Below are 23,346 nucleotides of genomic sequence, written 5' to 3'. Positions count from 1 at the left end.
TTACTCTCTCAACAGACTTAGCTATATTATAGGTACTCTCAACGCCCCAATCCTTGTTGTACAATTACTCTCTCAACAGACTTAGCTATATTATAGGTACTCTCAACGCCCTAATCCTTGTTGTACAATTACTCTCTCAACAGACTTAGCTATATTAAAGGTACTAGTACTCTCAACGCCCCAATGCTTGCTGTACAAAACACACTTAGCTACTAGTATAATATACTCTCTTACAGTTACGTTCAACGCGCCGATTCTTATTGTACAATTACTCTCAACATATGTCAGAAATTAAGAAAATGGTCAGTATTTTAGTTGTATGCTCCTTTTATAGAAATAAGGAGATGTGGTATGATTGCAAATGAGACAACTATTCACCGGAGCGTAAAGTACGTATATATGTGCCCGCATGGCCTTCAACAATGAGAAAACCCCATACTTATGGTCATGCATTTTTACATTTTACGTGTGTCATAAAAGATAACTATGATTTCCTGTGGCAATATGCAAAAATTAGTGGCAGACTTTTAACCGCGAAACATATAGCTAAACTCTGGACTACTCCTCCTACTAGCGGAAATTGCAAACTGTGTGGACACTTTGTTCTAGATATACTGAACCACCAAATATGCATGTGCACAGAACTTCAATCACAGAGACTTTCACTTTATAACAGATTAACTTCAATTTCATGTACACAACGGTTTCAAAATCGGATGAGAGCTTCTCAGATCTTTTGCTTGGCAACCATGAAGATCTCTGTGACATTTTAATACCGGAACATCGTTTGGAAGTCCTTAACGAGGGATTTTCCTTCCTAAAATACTGTAGACTGTAAATTCTTTTCCATTCAAAATATTAAGTTATTGACATTTCTAATTATGTGATTTCAAAACTTTTCTAATTGTACATAATATTTGTATTTTGTCTTATGTCAATCTCCTATAGGAGGAAATAAAGTATGATGATGATGATGATGGGCCATTTTTTTTTATTAAGTTTATAACTTGATCCGTAATTATTATACGTATTATTGAATTTCTATTAATCCCAATTCAATTTTTTGTATTAACTTAATCGTGTTAATAAAACAAATAAAAATATCGATAAAATAGGATGTAAATTTTTGTTAGATAAAACCTGTAATACGAGCGGACGAGATTTTTTTTAGGGATGCATGCATGTTATGTAATGTTAATCAATGGACTCAGGTGTTATTGACGTGTAGATGATTATCAGCTTCCGTTGCTTGACCTTTCGCCTTCTATAGTGACGTCACTAAACACAATTCCGTTAAATAAACAGGTGGATCATCGATTGGTCGTATTTACCTTGCTAACAAGTCACAAGAGACAGATTTATTTTTTGTTGCAATGTTTTTAGTTTAATATGCGAAGCGATTGATAGAATCTTATATCAACGTCGAATTAATCGAACCGAAATTTTTACCACTGCTAATCTTTATATAAATATGGAAATTGGCACAGTCAGTTGAAAGGGATTTAAATACATTAAACGTTGTGTCGGTAATATACATAGGGCTGCACTGAAAGTCAAATCTTCAATTATAACGTTTTACTGTTATGGTATTGGATGTATAGGGTATGAAGCGTAGAAAAATGTTACGTTAAAAGTGTTTCATTTGACTAGAATGATGTCTAGTCCTATACGACAGATGAATCAGCGACGTCTACCCCCACTCCCGGGAGTTCAGCAGGGAAAATCTGGCCGTGGAGGACGCCCTACAACGGAAGAAATGATCATTACGGGTAAGCCAGTTTTTCTTTCTCATTTAAGAATTCTTCACCTTTCAAGTAATTTTCAAAATATATTTTTTAAATATTATAAAATTATTCATCAGCCAAGCTACTGTTCAAATAAAAGAGAATACAAATATTAGGAACACTCCACATGATCACGTTACGTGAGACAATAGGAATACTCAGCATCACATTTTATGTGACATAAGGAACGCTATAATTCGCTTTACTTCAGACATAAGGAACACAATAGTTCACATTAATTCAGACAGTAAGAACACCATAATTCACATTTCTTCAGACGTTAGAAACACCACAATTCTTATTTCTTCAAATATTAGGAACACCATAATTCACATGACTTCAGACATAAGAAAACCCATAGTTCACATTACGTGAGACGTTAGAACCACCATAATTCGTGACAGTAAGACTGCAACAATTCATCACATAACGTGAAACATTAGGAACACTCATTACAGCATTTTGTTTCTCTTAAGGGACGAACATACAAGTTTTCTTAGGGCAGGGAGTTTTCGAAAATAAATAGTCCTGCCCAAAACGGAATGTTAATAAATATTTTGTTTAACTAAATGCTACGATAAATTGTGTGAAAAATCGAAAACAATTTTTCGTGGTTGCAAAGCACTCGAAATAAACAAGCCGACTTATCAAGTATCTGTTCAGAAAGGGAATATTTCATTCACGAAATATCCTCCTGCATCACCCCAAGTTATCAAATGGTCGGAACCTTTATGATGCATATATATATATATATACATGATATGGCTAAACTATTTCTTAATATTAAATTAATACGAAGGTCGATGACCTATAAATGTAAAACCTAAACTAAATTATTTCAAAGTCTGAACATAATCCCCATGATATAATTCCGGTAATTGAAGACTTTCGGTTGCTTTCGTGGTATATTTCGAAAGTCCTTCGGTTAGTTTCAAGTATCTTTGCTTCAATACTATTATAAAAACTGACTATAAGAACCAATCTAAAATTAGGACATGATATTGTGCTTGGTTCTTTTTAGATTAAATATTTTATATTCTTTAATTATCCTAAATACAATTTACACTTTAAAAGTCTCTTTATAATTTCAATTAAATGAAAATGAATTTTCGGTTCATAAAATATTATTAATAATTTGTTGATACTAGGATGTTTCATTATTTTGTATTTAAATATACATTGCAGAGTAACACTGGAACTTACTTAATATGTCCTACTATGTGACGAACTTGTGTTCAAAATTAATTTTGTTCGAATACCTATGTATGTTAAACATCTAAATGATTTAAAAGAATTTTAAAGTAGATTTCCAAATATTTAGTTAAATGTGGAATAAAGTTTATAAGGAATTATACACTTCTTTTGTAAGAACTTTACCACTTCTAATAATAAGCTTCTATAACTTTATTACGTTACAATTATACCTAATGCAGTCCATGATTATACCTCTAGAAATGAAAATGGGTAACATCAGAAACGAAGCATGAAGCGGAACATCATTGGGGTAAAAATGTGCATTATTCAATTAAACACCAAAGTAACTAAACCTGTAGTAATAAGCATGGGTAACATCAAAATTTAAGCATAAGCGGTACATCCCTAAACTTTTAGCAATGAGCATGGGTCATATCTTAATTAAAGTCTGAAGCGGGATATCACAAAACCTCTAGCAATGAACATGGGTAATATCTTACTTGAAGCCTGAAGCGGTACATCACTAAACTCCAAGCAATGAGCATTAGTAACATCTGAATTGAAGGCTGAAGCGGTACATAACCAAACCTCTAGCAATGAGCATGGGTAATATCTTACTTGAAACCTGAAGCGGTACATCACTAAACCCCAAGCAATGAGCATTAGTAACATCTGAATAAAAGCCTGAAGCGGTACATCACCAAACATTTAGCAATGAGTATGGGTAATATCTTAATTAAAGCCTGACTGAAGTTGTACATCACTAAATCTCTAGCAAAGATCATTTGTAACTTCTGAAATAAAGCCTGAAGCGGTACATCACTAAACCTTTAGCAATGAGCATGGGTATAATCTTAATTAAAGCCTGAAGCGGTACATCCCAAACATTTAGCAATGAGCATTGGTAACATCTGAATTGAAGCCAGAAGCGGTACATCCCTAAACATTTAGCAATGAGCATTGGTAACATCTGAATTGAAACCAGAAGCGGTACATCCCTAAACATTTAGCAATGAGCATTGGTAACATCTGAAATGAAGCCAGAATCGGTACATCCCCAGACATTTAGCAATGAGCATTGGAAACATCTGAATTGAAGCCTGAAGCGATGAGCATTGGTAACATCTGAATTGAAGCCTGAAGTGGTACATCACTAAACCTCTAACAATGAGCATTGCCGGTACCATCTAAATTGAAGCCTGAAGCGGTACATCCCTAAACCTTTAGCAATGAGCATTGGTAACATCTGAATTGAAGCCAGAAGCGGAACATCCTTAAACCTTTAGCAATGAGCATTGGTAACATCTGAATTGAAGCCTGAAGTTGTACATCTCCATCCCTAGACCAATGGGCATGGGTAATATCTTACTTGAAGCCTGAATCGGTACATCACTAAACCCCAAGCAATAAGCATTAGTAACATCTGAATTAAAGCCTGAAGCGGTACATCACCAAACATTTAGCAATGAGTATGTGTTATATCTTAATTAAAGCCTTACTGAAGTTGTACATCACTAAATCTCTAGCAAAGATCATTTGTAACTTCTGAAAAACATGAAGCGGTACATCACTAAACCTTTAGCAATGCGCATGGGTATAATCTTAATTAAAGCCTGAAGCGGTACATCCCTAGCATTTAGCAATGAGCATTGGTAACATCTGAATTGAAGCCAGAAGCGGTACATCCCTCAACATTTAGCAATGAGCATTTGTAACATCTGAATTGAAACCAGAAGCGGTACATCCCTTTAACATTAAGCAATGAGCATTGGAAGCATCTGAATTGAAGCCTTAAGTGGTACATCACGAAACCTCTAGCAATGAGCATTGATAATATCTGAATTGAAGCCTGAAGTGGTACATCACTAAACCTCTAACAATGAGCATTTCCGGTAACATCTAAATTGAAGCCTGAAACGGAACATCCTTAAACCTTTAGCAATGAGCATTGGTAACATCTGAATTGAAGCCAGAAGCGGAACATCCTTAAACCTTTAGCAATGAGCATTGGTAACATCTGAATTGAAGCCTGAAGCGATATATCCCTAAACCTTTAGCAATGAGCATTGGTAACATCTGAATTAAATCCAGAAGCGGAACATCCTTAAACCTTTAGCAATGAGCATTGGTAACATCTGAATTGAAGCCTGAAGTGGTACATCACTAAACCTCTAACAATGAGCATTGCCGGTAACATCTAAATTGAAGCCTGAAGCGGTACATCCTTAAACCTTTAGCAATGAGCATTGGTAACATCTGAATTGAAGCCAGAAGCGGTACATCCTTAAACCTTTAGCAATGAGCATTGGTAACATCTGAATTGAAGCCTGAAGCGGTACATCCTTAAACCTTTAGCAATGAGCATTGGTAACATCTAAATTGAAGCCTGAAACGGAACATCCTTAAACCTTTAGCAATGAGCATTGGTAACATCTGAATTGAAGCCAGAAGCGGAACATCCTTAAACCTTTAGCAATGAGCATTGGTAACATCTGAATTGAAGCCTGAAGCGGTACATCCTTAAACCTTTAGCAATGAGCATTGGTAACATCTGAATTGAAGCCAGAAGCGGTACATCCTTAAACCTTTAGCAATGATCATTGGTAACATATGGATTGAAGCCTGAAGCTGTACATCTCCATCCCTAGACCAATGAGCACGGGTATAATCTGGAGCTGTTCATCACCATCCCTAGACCAATGAGCACGGGTATAATCTGGAGCTGTTCGTCACCATCCCTAGACCAATGAGCACGGGTATAATCTGGATCTGTTCATCACCATCCCTAGACCAATGAGCACGGGTATAATCTGGAGCTGTTCGTCACCATCCCTAGACCAATGAGCACGGGTATAATCTGGATCTGTTCATCACCATCCCTAGACCAATGATCACGGGTATAATCTGGAGCTGTTCATCACCATCCCTAGACCAATGAGCACGGGTATAATCTGGAGCTGTTCGTCACCATCCCTAGACCAATGAGCACGGGTATAATCTGGATCTGTTCATCACCATCCCTAGATCAATGAGCAAGGGTATAATCTGGAGCTGTTCATCACCATCCTTAGACCAATCAGCACGGGTATAATCTGGAGCTGTTCATTACCATCCCTAGACCAATGAGCACGGGTATAATCTGGAGCTGTTCGTCACCATCCCTAGATCAATGAGCAAGGGTATAATCTGGAGCTGTTCATCACCATCCTTAGACCAATCAGCACGGGTATAATCTGGAGCTGTTCATTACCATCCCTAGACCAATGAGCACGGGTATAATCTGGAGCTGTTCGTCACCATCCCTAGACCAATGAGCACGGGTATAATCTGGAGCTGTTCATCACCATCCCTAGACCAATGAGCACGGGTATAATCTGGAGCTGTTCATCACCATCCCTAGACCAATGAGCACGGGTATAATCTGGAGCTGTTCATCACCATCCCTAGACCAATGAGCACGGGTATAATCTGGAGCTGTTCGTCACCATCCCTAGACCAATGAGCACGGGTATAATCTGGATCTGTTCATCACCATCCCTAGACCAATGAGCACGGGTATAATCTGGATCTGTTCATCACCATCCCTAGACCAATCAGCACGGGTATAATCTGGAGCTGTTCATCACCATCCCTAGACCAATGAGCACGGGTATAATCTGGAGCTGTTCGTCACCATCCCTAGACCAATGAGCACGGGTATAATCTGGATCTGTTCATCACCATCCCTAGATCAATGAGCAAGGGTATAATCTGGAGCTGTTCATCACCATCCTTAGACCAATCAGCACGGGTATAATCTGGAGCTGTTCATTACCATCCCTAGACCAATGAGCACGGGTATAATCTGGAGCTGTTCATCACCATCCCTAGACCAATGAGCACGGGTATAATCTGGAGCTGTTCATCACCATCCTTAGACCAATCAGCACGGGTATAATCTGGAGCTGTTCATTACCATCCCTAGACCAATGAGCACGGGTATAATCTGGAGCTGTTCATCACCATCCCTAGACCAATGAGCACGGGTATAATCTGGAGCTGTTCATCACCATCCCTAGACCAATGAGCACGGGTATAATCTGGAGCTGTTCGTCACCATCCCTAGACCAATAAGCACGGGTATAATCTGGATCTGTTCATCACCATTCCTAGATCAATGAGCAAGGGTATAATCTGGAGCTGTTCATCACCATCCTTAGACCAATGAGCACGGGTATAATCTGGAGCTGTTCATTACCATCCCTAGACCAATGAGCACGGGTATAATGTGGAGCTGTTCATCACCATCCCTAGACCAATGAGCACGGGTATAATCTGGAGCTATTCATCACCATCCCTAGACCAATGAGCACGGGTATAATCTGGGGCTATTCATCACCATCCCTAGACCAATGAGCAAGGGTATAATCTGGAGCTATTCATCACCATCCCTAGACCAATGAGCACGGGTATAATCTGGAGCTGTTCATTACCATCCCTAGACCAATGAGCAGGGGTATAATCTGAGCTGTTCATCACCATCCCTAGACCAATGAGCACGGGTATAATCTGGAGCTGTTCATTACCATCCCTAGACCAATGAGCACGGGTATAATCTGGAGCTGTTCATCACCATCCCTAGACCAATGAGCAAGGGTATAATCTGGAGCTGTTCATCATCATCCCTAGACAAATGAGCACGGGTATAATCTGGAGCTGTTCATCACCATCCCTAGACCAATGAGCACGGGTATATGTGGAGCTGTTCATCACCATCCCTAGACCAATGAGCACGGGTATAATCTGGAGCTATTCATCACCATCCCTAGACCAATGAGCACGGGTATAATCTGGAGCTGTACATCTCCATCCCTAGACCAATGAGCACGGGTATAATCTGGAGCTGTTCATCATCATCCCTAGACAAATGAGCACGGGTATAATCTGGAGCTGTTCATCACCATCCCTAGACCAATGAGCACGGGTATAATCTGGAGCTGTTCATTACCATCCCTAGACCAATGAGCAGGGGTATAATCTGAGCTGTTCATCACCATCCCTAGACCAATGAGCACGGGTATAATCTGGAGCTGTTCATTACCATCCCTAGACCAATGAGCACGGGTATAATCTGGAGCTGTTCATCACCATCCCTAGACCAATGAGCAAGGGTATAATCTGGAGCTGTTCATCATCATCCCTAGACAAATGAGCACGGGTATAATCTGGAGCTGTTCATCACCATCCCTAGACCAATGAGCACGGGTATATGTGGAGCTGTTCATCACCATCCCTAGACCAATGAGCACGGGTATAATCTGGAGCTATTCATCACCATCCCTAGACCAATGAGCACGGGTATAATCTGGAGCTGTACATCTCCATCCCTAGACCAATGAGCACGGGTATAATCTGGAGCTGTTCATCATCATCCCTAGACCAATGAGCACGGGTATAATCTGGAGCTGTTCATCACCATCCCTAGACCAATGAGCACGGGTATAATCTGGAGCTATTCATCATCATCCCTAGACCAATGAGCACGGGTATAATCTGGAGCTGTTCATCACCATCCCTAGACCAATGAGCACGGGTATAATCTGGAGCTGTTCATCACCATCCCTAGACCAATGAGCACGGGTATAATCTGGAGCTATTCATCACCATCCCTAGACCAATGAGCACGGTTATAATCTGGAGCTGTACATCTCCCTCCCTAGACCAATGAGCACGGGTATAATCTGGAGCTGTTCATCACCATCCCTAGACCAATGAGCACGGGTATAATCTGGAGCTGTTCATCACCATCCCTAGACCAATGAGCACGGGTATAATCTGGAGCTATTCATCACCATAACCACGTGTCTCGTGGTTATGCTCTCTTTCTTTAATATGGAGTGTTCATATCTCCTCCAATTAAAAAATACAGCTAGGACAAAGTGTCCTTAAATTATCAAATTGAAGATTTATTTTTACCACCAAATATATAGGGATGTATTTTGGAGATATAATTTCAGGAATTGAATAAAAGTTATATATCTCACAACAAGCTGTTTACGGTAGTTAGTGTTTTAAGTAAAATAAACATGTTATTGTTTTTGAAATATTTTTCTTGAAAATCCTTTTCATAAAGGTTACACTTAGATATAGATATAGCTCATATGCTGTTAATTTGCTGTTAATGTTTTAAATGTACACATCAATTCCCTAGCGTATAGTTTAAACCAATACTTTTAAAAAATGTTTTCCTGTATACAGAATACACGTTGCTCTTGGCATTGGATGTCTTCCTCGACTGGATGTGTGAAATTTTTGATGGAGTACAATAAGTGATATTTGAGTTAAGAGCAGCATAATTTACATGAAAAAGTTTTGTTGTATCCTTTCTTTTTTTCAAATCTTTTAGCAGTCTTTGTTACGGTATAATTTTGTTTTTCCTGGTGATTTTGTGATCTATTATTTTAGAGTTCAGTGCTATTCGTGTATTTATTTTCTTGTATGTTCTTTTGAAACAAATATTTCAAAATATTCAAACACAATAAAAATGATAAAATAATTGTTCTGTTGTATTAGGCGTTAAAACGTTTTTATAAGACCTGGTTAACCCTTTTTGTGATTTCTCTCCAGAAAAATGAAATTGTATGATGGGGTTGCTTTTTTGTAGTATTAAGGAGTCTCTACATAAGTTAATTTCTGTAAATATAACAACTATTCGAATTAAATAGTATAACAGTTGTTAAATTTGAGTACATATAAGGACATACGATAAAATTAAGTATGAGAAAGAACCTCTTAAACGACGGATGAAATAAAGTACAAAAAACCTAAACTAGCGTATTGAAAACTGCTTTCAGATACTAAATTTCATAAGCTATGATACAATACAAGCATAGCATTTCATACAAGATCTAACAAGTTCTGTCTCAATTTCAATATGAGATAGAAAAAAGAAGATAATGCAAATGTCACATTAACACGACCTTCATATCATGAATTTTTATTATAAAATCAACTGTGACATAATTTGTCAACACAAAAAATGAATAAAACTGAATACTTAATTTGTGCATTTAAATGAAAACATCCAGCCGAGATAAAGAAAAACGCAATAGAATAAAAGCACAGACAAGTTCCCAGTGTATTTTCAATTTAAATACGTTAAAAAGTGCAAAATAATGTAAGCGTAAAAAAGGTAAGAGTTCCATATGACTCCCCTCCCAGAAACCAAACGTTGTTAAAATATAATTATGTAATTGATATATATATTTAGTCTACAATAGTAATTTAATACATTTATTTTACAATGTTTTAACTCCTGCTGACATTCGATTTTAGTTTCGAAAACAATATCTTTTAATTTATTATAGTTATCATTTTGTTTATGTTTTTGAAAAAAAACCACATTTTTATTTAGAAACGTCTTCGTTTACATCTGCAACCGTCGTTATCACTTCTCTCACCAATGATTGACAATAAAACGTTAAATGACATGTATAAGTATTTTATGTATTACTTGTTCAAACATTGCAAATAATATTAGCAAACTATAAAACTGCGATAAAATATTGCTTGTGTTAAGTAAATGATGAACAACATATCTTTGATTTTCATTTAATGTCCACAAAAAACAAATTATCTAAAGTATCATAGTGATTCTTGCACTAACAAATTGATCTACTGAATTAAAGTAATTCGAAAGTCATAATTTAATTTATAAGGGTGTATTTATATGGTTTATCAACGTATACATCTGCATGAGGTTGACATAACTGACATTTGAAGAAAAAAAAACACATAAAAAAAACTTGTAATTATTATTATCGCTATTTTGTGCATTTTTCCTTTGATCTTTTTTTGTGATAATTTTTCATATCGTGCTACTCGCTTGAAACTAAGAAGGCACGTGGTGTTGCTAACGAAATTGACAACATCACCATAGGTAAAATAGCGATAAACAGATTATCATTGGTCATCTCAACTCGATTGCATTTCTCGCTTTCGCCGTCCCGGCTCAAGCGAGAAAATCAATCTCGTTGAGATGATCAACGATAATCTATAAATTCAGGCATTCCTTTACAACAAATTACCTAAAACCTTCATTCCAGAGTACTTAGTTAATTGGTTTATTTAGATTGTTATTCGTAGCTTGTATACATTTATTTATTACATGTAGCTGGTTACATTTATTTATTACACGTAGCTGGTGTACATTTAGATATTACACATAGCTGGTGTACATTTATTTATTACACGTAGCTGGTGTAAATTTATATATTACCCGTAGCTGGTGACTGTGCACATTTATTTATTACACGTAGCTGGTGTTCATTTAGATATTACACGTAGCTGGTGTACATTTAGATATTACACGTAGCTGGTGTAGATTTATTTATAAAACATAGCAGATGTACTATAATATATTACACGTAGCTGAAGTACATTCATTTATAAACACGTATCTGGTGTACATCGATATTATGAGTAGCTGTTGTACATTTAGATGCTATATAAAGCTGGTGCACATGTAGATGCTATATAAAGCTAGTGTACTGTTCTACACGTAGCTGGTGTTCATTTATATACTATTTCTAACGAAAAATTTAGTGTCAAAATAATTGTTGTAGGTCGCCACAAGAAACGAAAAATAAAAGGTAAAACATCACAACCTTGACTAACTATGTTTGCTGTTGTTTGGTTTTACTAAAATTTACATATCCCTTGTGTGCTTAAGTGGTTCGTTATTATTGTGTGCTTCACTGGTTCTTTATTAATGTGTGCTTCAGTGGTTCATTATTAATGTGTCCTTCAGTGGTTCATTGTTATTGTGTGCTTCAATGGTTCATTATTAATGTGCGTTCAGTGGTTCATTATTAATGTGTACTTCAGTGGTTCATTATTAATGTGTCCTTCAGTGGTTCATTGTTATTGTGTGCTTCAATGGCTCATTATTAATGTGTGCTTCAGTGGTTCATTATTAATGTGTGCTTCAGTGGTTCATTATTATTGTGTACTTCAATGGTTTATTATTAATTATTGTGTGCTTCAGTGGTTCTGTATTAATGTATGCTTCAATGGTTCATTATTATTGTGTGCTTCAATGGTTCATTACTAATGACTCGTAAATAAAAAGGGACTCCCATATCAGACTAAATATTCCTATGTATGTATTCGTGGCTTGTCCAGTGTGTGCTTCGGTGTGCTTCAATGGTTTATTATGAATGTGTGCTTTAGAGGTTTGTTATGAATGTGTGCTTCGAATGTTCGTTATGAATGTGTGCTGCAGTGGTTCGTTATGAATGTGTGCTTCAGTGGTTCGTTATGAATGTGTGCTTCAGTGGTTCGTTATGAATGTGTGCTAAAGTGGTTCATTATTAATGTGTGCTTCAGTGGTTCATTATTAATGTGTGCTTCGGTGGTTCATTATTAATGACTCGTAAATAAAAAGGGACTCCCATATCAGACTAATTATCCCTATGTATGTATTTGTGGCTTGTCCAATGTGTGCTTCAGTGGTTCATTATTAATGTGTGCTTCAGTGGTTCATGATTATAAATGTGCGCTTCAGTGGTTTTTTTTTTATAAATGTGTGCTTCAGTTTTTTTTTAATTAATGTGTGCTTCAGTGGTTCATAATTAATGACTCGTAAATAAAAAGGGACCCCCATATCAGACTAATTATCCCTATGTATGTATTCGTGGCTTGTCCAATATGTGCTTCGGTGGTTCATTATTAATGTGTGCTTCAGTGGTTTTTTTTTATTAATGTGTGCTTCAGTGGTTTTTAATTAATGTTTGCTTCAGTGGTTCATTATTAATGACTCGTAAATAAAAAGGGACCCCCATATCAGACTAAATATCCCTATGTATGTTTTCGTGGCTTGTCCAATGTGTGCTTCGCTGGTTCATTATTAATAACTCCCATATAGGACTAAAAATCACTATGCATGTATTCGTGACTTGTCTATTTTCCAGAAGAGGAGTAGAAGGACAATATTTCCAAACGAATAGACATCAGTCTAATCTGGCACATGTATACCATTCACTTGTTAGGCAAAATTAGCACATATATAATATATTTCCTGTTTCGTATAACTCTTATATTATTAATTATCATTTTCTTTTGTCTGAGCCCTACAAAGCATTTCAATTAAAATACATGGTGTATGGGAATAGAGACTGAGAACGATAAATGTGTAAAACAGACAACAACCCAACCAAAGTGCATTAAACCGCACAAGGCCACTAATGTGTCCGCAACAGAGCGAGAAAATCCAGCACACACAGGCGGACTTCAGTTGGTCCTAAACAAATATGTCTACTAGGTCACAAACACTTGACTCTGGTCAGGCGGAAAAATTAGTCGGGGTTAACCATGTTTAGTGAGATAAAATTGAGAATGGAAATGGGGAATGTGTCAAAGAGACAACAACCCGACCAAATAAAAAACAACAGCAGAGGGTCACCAACAGGTCTTCAATGTAGCGAGAAATTCCCGCACCCGGATAGTCCATTCGGCAATCCTCGGTAGAATTCCCTACTCTCCTTCTATCCTTAGATGAGGGTACGGAATCGGCCGAGTTGATACGAATGTGAGATAGTCGTTATAGCGGCCTCTCTGTCACATACCTGTTTGAGCGCAAAAACATCTGCAGTCAGAGAGGGACATCTGTCGACTCCAATTCAAACACTTTGCCGTCCAAAGTTAACTAAATACTTTACTTTGGAATCATATTAATAATATAATGGAAGTATAACTTAAAAAAAAACACCCTAGGAATAAAACTTATTCCTTATCATTGTAAGAGACGCAAAGAAAATCCGTTGGATTCCGGCTATCATGGAAATAAAGGTTTTTTTTCATAAAATAATTTAACATAAACTCAAAATGGAGTTGAAACATGAACCATGACGTACACGTTCATACATACACCACACCTTCGTGATATTTCAGATGAAGTCAATTTATTACCATTAGAACTCACACATTTATTTTTTCAGAGTTCGCTATAATTCAAAAACAGAAATTTGAAAAAGGCAAATGAAAACGTAAAAAAATAAGGAGATATGTATTATGATTGCACAAAGAGATAAATTTGCATCAACGACAAAAAGAAAGGGATATAATGTCATACATGAATTAGGCCGTTAGTTTTTTCTCGTTTGAATTGTTTTACATTGTCATTTCGGTGCCTTTTATAGCTGACTATGCGGTATGGGCTTTGCTCATTGTTGAAGACCGTACGGTGACCTATATTTGTTAATTTCTGTGTCATTTTGGTCTCTTGTGGAGAGTTGGCTCCTTGGCAATCATACCACATCTTCTTTATATATTTATATATTTATATATATATATATGTATGTCTTTACATATTGTCAACTAATAACAATCAGCAAAATCCAAAACGTATAGTAAACTACAATAGGCCCCGGATTGATAAAATGCATTGAAATTCCAAGTCCGGCATTCAATTGCTTTTTCCTCATTTTGAATTTCAAATATCAAAATTATTAATTTTATACTTTGCATAAAAAAAATATTAGAAAAGTGTTTGATTTTTTTAGAAAGTATACTGTTATACATTTCTGTTACGTGTCTTTGTATCTTAATTATCGGTTTTCTTAACATTGTTAATTCTCACAAAAAAGAAGTAACCAACTTTGTTAAAACCTGACGAAAACAAGGTATAAAAGATTTAAAAGCTTAGTTTAGTACGCTTCCTTCAAAGGACGTTTTTGACTTAACATATACATAGGCTGTGAGTATTGAAAAGAAAAGTCAGCATATTAACTTTTTATTAAAATTTTTGTTATATTGAAATATTTTTGTAAGAGAATGAGTATTGACTATTTTCCCATTCTTCTATTATAAATTGAATAACATTGTAATTGCCGTATATCCAGCTGGGTTAATGTCAGCTACTTGCCAATGGGTTGTACCAAGCAGTTTGTACCTGTTCACTTTATTTCAGAGTACACCAATTCTTCAACAAATAGGATTTAATCGAACCTTAAATGTTTATTTTAAGTGATTTTTTTTTTAAAACTTTAAAACATTTGTCTTGAATTTTTCCATTTTTATTACATATTAACTTGCCATTCAGAAACAAACAATAAAGGGGATGAAAGGTACAAATCAATGGTACGGCAACCAAACAACAAAAACAACAAAACATCTATTGGGCAACATTCGGGGAGTCTTAAAAAATCTTGGTGTCTGTACAATATGTTCAGCTTTGAATTATCCTGAGTCTATAAAGTTGTGGAGAAATTGTACAGAATCAATCAAAGACCAGATAATATCATCAAATTCCATTGAATGACAAAAAATAATATCAAAATAGCACTTACAAATTCTTTGTAATTGAAAATAATACTTTATAACTTTGAAGAGTTCGTTAAGCTTACCGAAACTTCTTTCGTTAGAAACGCTCAAATAAAAAGAAAAATGACAGCCCAGTATGTATCAGTATTTAACCATGATTAAGGGGCCTGTATGATTTGATTGAAGCGGTAACTTTGCTAGTTGTATATAAATCTGTGTTTTGTGGTTTATTTTCGTCACGTTGACACCCTGTATAAAGATATACTCAAACCAAACACATATGGTGTTCAATTTTTAGCAATAGTGACTTTTTAGTATAATATTTTCATTGTTTGTGATATTTAAGTACACACAAAAAAAAAATATGTGCTATTACTATCTTCCTCTTTTTGTACCTGTTTTTATTATTCCTCCATATCTCTCTTTTTTTTATTGTAAATTTAATATTCCATTTTTCATTTACATTTGTACATGTATATATGTAGTATAACCTTCGCTTCCATTCCCCCTCTCCATCTCTCTGAGAATGTTTACACAGAACTATCGTTTATAAGGGAGGCTTGTGTGAAAAAAACCAACCAGATAAAAGTAAACAAACTAAAAGATTGCGTAATTCGGGACCTAATACTCATTCATAATCTCCTGTGTTTCTATTCTATAAGCACTATAACTAAAGCCAAGATCCAACCCTTCGGTCATTTTATATGAACACCTTTCCGCGTCTGTGACACTATTGTGCTTCAGTATCAGTTTTGTGCGTCAATCGTTGTATGTCTTGTGTAAATGTATTTATGTATGTATTTGTGTGTTATAAAAGTCCTGATATTATTGGTATGAGACATGCCGACTTAAAATTAAACATTTTAATAAATATATTTTGACCAGCATTATGATATATCAATGTTTACCTATCCCTAGCAGCATGAATCGTGTCGCTTTTCTAACAGGAAGGAGTAATTAATTGTTTGTCTATCCCTAGCAGCGTGAATCGTGTCGCTTTTCTAACAGGAAGGAGTAATTGTTTGACCCGTCTCATGGTGGATACCTCTGTGGTGCGATCTTTAGTTTTCAGTATAATTTGTGTCGTCTGTTTTTCTGTTTTTTTGGGGTGTTTTATTTTTTGGCATTGTTCCTTTGTATCGTCTACCTTTTTCATAATCCGGTTGTTCATCAGCTTTACAGCTCTGAAATCTCAAAGCAATATGACACGAATAATGATAAATACGTGGTCATCTTATAAGGCCTGTACTCATGTCGAATTTCATATTTTTCTAGGAAAACATTTGGTTTAGTTGTCTCCTTGTAAGTTTCAGATTTTAAGAAATAAAGTCATCTCTGTGCGTGATCGACAATCATATGTTCAGATGTTATAGCTGTGTTTACCACTTACATGTTAAAACATTACTTATTGTCCAGATTAGATACCTACGTATACGACTAACGTTAGTGTCCGTTTCTCGTTCATTGATTCTATTGTATTTTTTAGGAATTAGTTCTGTCCTTAATGATCAGCATGTGACGTCAAGTCGTAGTCGACATTACATGGCAACAGGTAGGAAAATCCATAACGATACATTACTTATTTCTCCTTTTCATTAGCCTACCGAACGCTTTATATTATCTCTATCTAAAAGACATAATTTTCTTACATAAAAGCTGCATTAAAGTATATTTAGAAGTGTTTCCGTACTTTCAGGATATTGGATATGAAACGAAAGACTACAAATTAATTTATGAGCTGAATTGAAGGGTTATATTGGTGTAGTCACTTCAATGCTGCATTGCTATTCCTTTAAAGGGAAATGTCTAGGAGTCTCATTTTTATAAAATCTGCATACTAGAAAATATGGGTTTTTCTATCTAATAAGTTCTAAGTTGCAAACTAGAAAGATTTCGAACGGAATGGGTTACAACAATTAAGCATCCCTAGACCACAAGAATCTGTTTAGAAGCGTACATTTCTTTTTTTACTGGAAACAGGTTCATTTGGTTTATAAAACTTCTGATTTGTTTGTCGATTTATATTTTGAAACTTTTTAATTGAAATTTATTTTGTGGAACATATATGTATAGCTAAGACCACAAATAGGAACGAGTTTGGATTAAACTGACTTCTGAGTCATTCTTCAGATCAAGAATGTAACGTAAATTGCAATTTTCATGTATAAATTGATTCTTTAGACCAAGTACCTAATGTTATCACCTTATTAAGGGATACAGATTTATATATATGTCCGATCCATGTATTTCTATTGTATCATTGTAAACTGTGCACTTTTTGAAAATCAATTATTTTGTAATCCAAGCCCAAAAACTACAAAAAACGAAAACAAAATCTTACATTAAATATTTGGTGGTAATGTGGATGATTAAATAATTTGAAGATATTGTGGACGATTAGATAAATTGGAGGTAATGTGGATGTGTAAATAGTACTCCCAAAACACAGGTGTTATGATCTTTTATACAGCAGATGATCTTTGTGATAACGCTCATGTAAGGCACAATATCTGTATCAGTCTCAAACCGATTTCTCATGGCTACCGTGAATTAGCATTTGGGTCAAAATGATTCTAATAGTCTTACTTATGTGATATATTATTAGTTACTTTGTTATTAGTAATTCTTTCTAAGTCGTGAAATTCTGAAGAAAAAAATGCAAAACCATACAAAACTTTAGTCCGTTTCCCACTTGGATTAAACAGTATCGGCAGTCTAGTTAAATTTCTAGCCTCAAATAACTTTTCAGATAAGGGCGACTTCATATTGCAATGCTGTTAATTTGTCATACTATTATTTCCAAGTACTTCGTTAGATTTTTTGTGAAGATACTTTATCATAAAAGCAAAAATAATGTCAATTCAATTAAAAAATGTCTTTATATGTAAAGTAACGGATTGTATGTTGTCTAAAGATACCAAAATGTGTTATCCCGTGAATTTCAAAATATTCAAAAGATCTATCTATATTCAGACAAGAGTTATTCGAAAGTTCTGGTGTATTAACTAAAGAACTTCAAACCCTAGCAAATCTAGCCGTAGCCATTCAATAATCCATATCATGGGATGGCATTAATTTGAAAATAATAATGTCTTTATATCTTTGGCATTAATGGTAATTATAAAATGACATTGAAATAGATAACAGGTTTATTTGCTTTAATCTTCTGAGAATATGTTACTAATTAATGTTCTAATCTGCCTTCATATCAGACATTGATTAAAGCAGGGCTTTTTAGTATTGCATACGCATCTGATGAGAACCATTAACTAAATAAAATTGAGAATGGAAATGGGGAATGTGCCAAAGAGACAACAACCCGACCAAATAAAAAACAACAGCAGAGGGTCACCAACAGGTCTTCAATGTAGCGAGAAATTCCCGCACCCGGAGGCGTCCTTCAGCTGGCCCCTAAACAAATATATACTAGTCCAGTGATAATGAACGCCATACTAATTTCCAAATTGTACACAATTTAAAACATTTATTTGACTATTGTTGGCATACATTTTCATGTTACCTGATTTACTAAAAATAGTTACAGTAATGTCTGTTTTAATTAAATTTGCAAGAACATTTTCTCATTATTGACAGAAAATAATATGATATTGGCATCATAAAAACGAAATGTTTTGATTGCCTCAGAGTAGTTATCGTAATCATCATTTGTTGCATTATGTCTGATGTTGGATTGCTGTCTGGTTGCCTCAAAATAGTTATAGTGATCATCATTTGTTGCATTGTGTCTAATGTTGGATTGCTGTCTGGTTGCCTCAGAATAGTGACCGTTATTATTATTTGTTCCATTGTGTCTGTTGTTGGTTTGCTGTCTCATTCACAAATTGATAAATAACATTGCCTTTACCCAACACTTCAAAAGGTTGTCAATCTTCTTCCTATGCCTTTCGTAAAAAAAACATACATATCGCTGTCATCCATCTGGTATTTTTCTACGTACATTTTGTACTTATATCAGAATCCTAATTGATTGAGCTAGGTGATCCCTGTCGTATGGATACACTAAATTCATAATTGATCATCTGAAGCTAGGTTAACCTTGTCGTATGCTAGTGACATCGTTGTTTCTAAGAGCTATTGCGACTGTTTAAAGTGGAATTCTTTCAAACTTGTCTAGACTCAATGCCTTGAGGCTTTATATATGTTTAAATTATCCTTATGTGGCTTGTGGTTTCTTTTTATGTTTGAATATTGGCTTGCTGTTCCGTTGACGTTTACCACAAAGCTTTTCTAACTGAGTTTGAGTAAAGCATTAGAATAACTTACTTTGTTATACTCATTAAAACAGAAACAATCTGATTTAATGCTCAGTGTTTTATTTACCTAATCGTTTGTTTACCTTTTGAAAAATACCTTGATAAACATTCAAACAGTCTCATCGTTTATACCCTCCTTTAAAGTGTGAAAACTAGACAACAAGTAAGATAAAAATAAGATCTACAGCGGAGGCAATGAAGTATGAAAGATTTAAACCCATATATTTTTATAAAAGGTTAATAGCTGATTAAACAGTTTTGTATAAAAAAAAATCTCTTTTTTGTGAAAATTAATTAAAACTTCCTAGAATAAAAGTTCTAGATCGCTTATGTCAAATTGTTTAATATGCAATTTACTTTATATAATCCTTTATGCATTTTATGCATCCGTTTTCGCATCGTCTCCTCAATTTTTGCATGTACAAAATATTGTTGTAGTGACCCATGATGACGCTAGCGTTCTTGTTGTGAGGTATATTTTTCTCTCTCGCCAGCCTTGTAGAAAACGATTAATATATCTTACCTTATATTGCTCCTTTTTTGTAGCAATACATCAGCGTGTCGTGTTACGTGTGATTTTTGTTGTTGGTATTTTTTTGTATTTTTTTTGTATTCTAGTTTTGAATGTTATTCATCAGTTAACGGTCATCCGTTAAAGATGACAAAATTTCATTTTTGAATATGACCACACAAAAGAGGTCTTTTATTTCCTTTGTTTTACCTATTCTTACAGTTTAACGCTGATACCATCTCACATAATACATAAAAAAGTCAACATTTACAGAATTCATAAAAATTAATTAGTAAAAACGAGATTATGTATTGATTTCAGGTTATGAAACTGCGAATGTAAGAGCGATTGACACAGTTTCCCATTATACACTGATTTCGTTGCGGTGAAAACGATAAACTATATAAAAAGTTTGTTTGTAAAACACTACGTTTCAGACAAATTTTTCAACAGAAAGTCACTCCGAAGTAGACTCCGAAGTAGACTGAGCAATAGTGGAAGTATTTGTGTGTGAATACTTTTTTTGTCTACAGTTGTCCGACATAAACAGCTTTTCTTTTTAATGTTAAAAAGACTTTATAACAAAGTTTTCCTAAGTTTGGAGACGTTATAAGTTTACTTAACCTTTTAGATTAAATAAATAAAAATAATGAGTCATGGTATAATTACCCATGAGACATCTATCCACCAGGGTCCATCTGACGACGATGTAAACAAGAATAGGGCAATGTACGGCCTTCAACAATGAGCTTAACACATATCTTATAGTATAAGCTATAAAAGTTGAATGCGTTTTTAATGACGTAAAAATGTCTCCATGGAGCAGAAAAAAAATGATAATATATATTTGATTAAATCTATTTTTGTGTGAAACCTGAATATCTGAAAGTGATACTTTCGATAAATGTGGTACAAGGTTTTAATACAAATTCTCTTTGTGACAATGTATTAGTTATTCTTGTCGCATACATGAAATGGACATAAATCATTCACACTTTTACGTAGTATGTTTAAACATTCACAAATCATTTAACTAGTCCTTACAAATGTTTTATTTACATTTGACAATTTAAATAAGAAATTGCAGGAATTGCAAAAGTTAATACATGTTAATGTGTTTCATTAGTGAATCAATAATACGTGAAAACGACTATATCATTTGTTTAAGTACACAAACTAAATCTAAATTTAAATTGTATGTTTGGATTTAATTTCTAATTTATCTGACTGTCGAACGGGTACCAGTCTTTCAAATTAAAATATATATTTGACTAGTGTGTGTTAGGATTTCACGGTTGTTGGACATATAAGTTTATTTTGTGGATAAGTCCAGTGTTTGGCAGAACCCGTCTTTAATCAGCTTATACCAATATTGAGTTCTGTACGTGTATGGATCATTGTATACCAAAGTCGATTTTAAAAACTGTGCTTCAATTCTAATGGGAAAGAATTTGTGCGAATTTATATTAAAAAGGATTTTTCATGTTACGGTCTTGTGCATGGATACAAGATGAATTGGATCTAAGATAGAATGGTCAAAGTTTTACTATGGCAGGTATAATCATTTATAAGCGTGGAAAAGTCAATAAACTTTTACCCACTTTTTATTTGTTTAATTGACATTTTCAAGCGCATTTTTCATTTAAGGGTTAAATACGTGAACATTTTCATTTCAAATTTTGAATGTTATTTCAACAAAAGCAAAGTAATTTCTAAACAAATAATTTCTTGAAAGTATTTTAAAAGCATAAATAAAACAAAAAATGATCATATTTTAATATTAAATTTAATGTAAACAACCTTGTTATCAGGTTATTCTATGTGTAGCCAAACATTTTAACCTAGATAACGTAATTATGTATTGTTTATAAAAGAAAGAACTTTATTTAAGTTATTGTTCTTTTGACTCCATGAACAAACTTAATTATTCACAGTCAGTAATATAACAGAGTAATAGCATGCTTCAATAACGTTATAGTGCAACCGACTTATCCGATATGTATGGCATATTACTTAAATTGTTTGTTTATAAAATTTAAAGTTTGTTTGTGAGGCTGTTGATAATTTCTCTACCTTCGTGTATTGTTTGTGAGACTGTTGACATATTTCTCTACCTCAGAGACGAGTGTTATTGTGTGTGAGACTGTTGACATATTGCTCTATCCATAGATATTATACACATCTATGCTCTACCTTATTGCATTATTGTTTGTGAGACAGTTGACGTAGCTCTCTACCTTAGTGTATTATTGTGTGTGAGACTTTTCACATATGTATTTACCCTTAGTGTATTATTTGTGTGTGAGTCTATTGACCTATTTCTCTACCTTATTGCATTATTGTTTGTGAGACTGTTGACCTATCTCTCTACCTTATTGCATTATTGTTTGTGAGACTGTTGACCTATCTCTCTACCTCAGTGTATTATTGTCTGTGAGACTGGTTACATATTTCTCTACCTTATTGCATTATTGTTTGTGAGACTGTTGACATATTTCTCTACCTTAGTGTATTATTGTTTGTGAGACTATTGACCTATTTCTCTACCTTGGTGTATTATTGTTTGTGAGACAGTTGACATATTTCTCTATCTTAGTGTATTATTGTTTGTGAGACTGTTTACGTATTTTCTCTACCGTATTGCAATATTGTTTGTGAGACTGTTGACAACATATGTTTCTATCCTTAGTACATAATTGTTAGTAAGAATAAGGTTTCATGTATGTGTCCCTTCCAGTTTCAAATGAAAAAAATCTGAATTAAGAAAATAACCTTAGCTTCGAAAACCGAAAACAGTGCTCCTTCTTATAATTAAAACATCTTATGTTTCTCATAGATCTTATTAAGAGACAGTATAGATGTTTTTCTAGTCTAATTTTTAAAGTGTCTAATTCACCACATAAATAAGACGCCTAGCTGTTACCTAAGTGTCCAGCGGCAAAGGGTTCTTTGTGAACCATTTTTACAAGCCCATTCCGAACGAACATGGTTACTTTCTTATATAACAATCTCAGTCAAACAACCGTATACTGCATGAAACCGATTCTTCTCCTCAGCCAGAAAAAAACACTATACTACGGGAAACCCTCGTGGGAGTATTTAGTACCGAATGTCATTATAATCTTATACTATATATTAATAGGTTTATTGCTGCACATAATTTTCTGTTCGCGAGCAGTTTGTATTTGTTTCCATATATTTTTGTTCATCAATTATCGTTTTAAACTTGAAATTTTATTGAGTAAATATTGGTAGTGTTAGCGATAGAAAAAGGCGTAAACAG

The 23,346-nt window shown here is 34.7% G+C and overlaps 1 protein-coding gene across 27 annotated transcripts in view; it reads left to right on the top strand.

The window, feature by feature from the left end:
* Positions 1-1,259: 1,259 nt before the first annotated feature.
* The window catches only part of LOC139504291 (probable 3',5'-cyclic phosphodiesterase pde-5), a 77,462-nt gene continuing 55,375 nt past the window's right edge, over positions 1,260-23,346 (top strand). For 7 of the 27 annotated variants that reach the window (XM_071294389.1, XM_071294411.1, XM_071294379.1 and 4 more), the window contains exons 1-3: positions 1,528-1,769; positions 11,582-11,608; positions 16,765-16,830. In XM_071294389.1, the coding sequence (XP_071150490.1) occupies positions 1,652-1,769; positions 11,582-11,608; positions 16,765-16,830 (211 nt within the window). In that variant the 5' untranslated portion in view covers positions 1,528-1,651. Of the gene's footprint in view, positions 1,770-11,581; positions 11,609-16,764; positions 16,831-21,262; positions 21,619-23,346 lie in introns of those variants that run through there. The other 20 variants (XM_071294515.1, XM_071294508.1, XM_071294500.1 and 17 more) reach the window with 16 other exon arrangements.

This window comes from Mytilus edulis, chromosome 1, assembly GCF_963676685.1.
Source record: "Mytilus edulis chromosome 1, xbMytEdul2.2, whole genome shotgun sequence".
NCBI lineage: Eukaryota > Metazoa > Mollusca > Bivalvia > Mytilida > Mytilidae > Mytilus > Mytilus edulis.
This window is presented reverse-complemented; position numbering and strand designations above follow the sequence as displayed.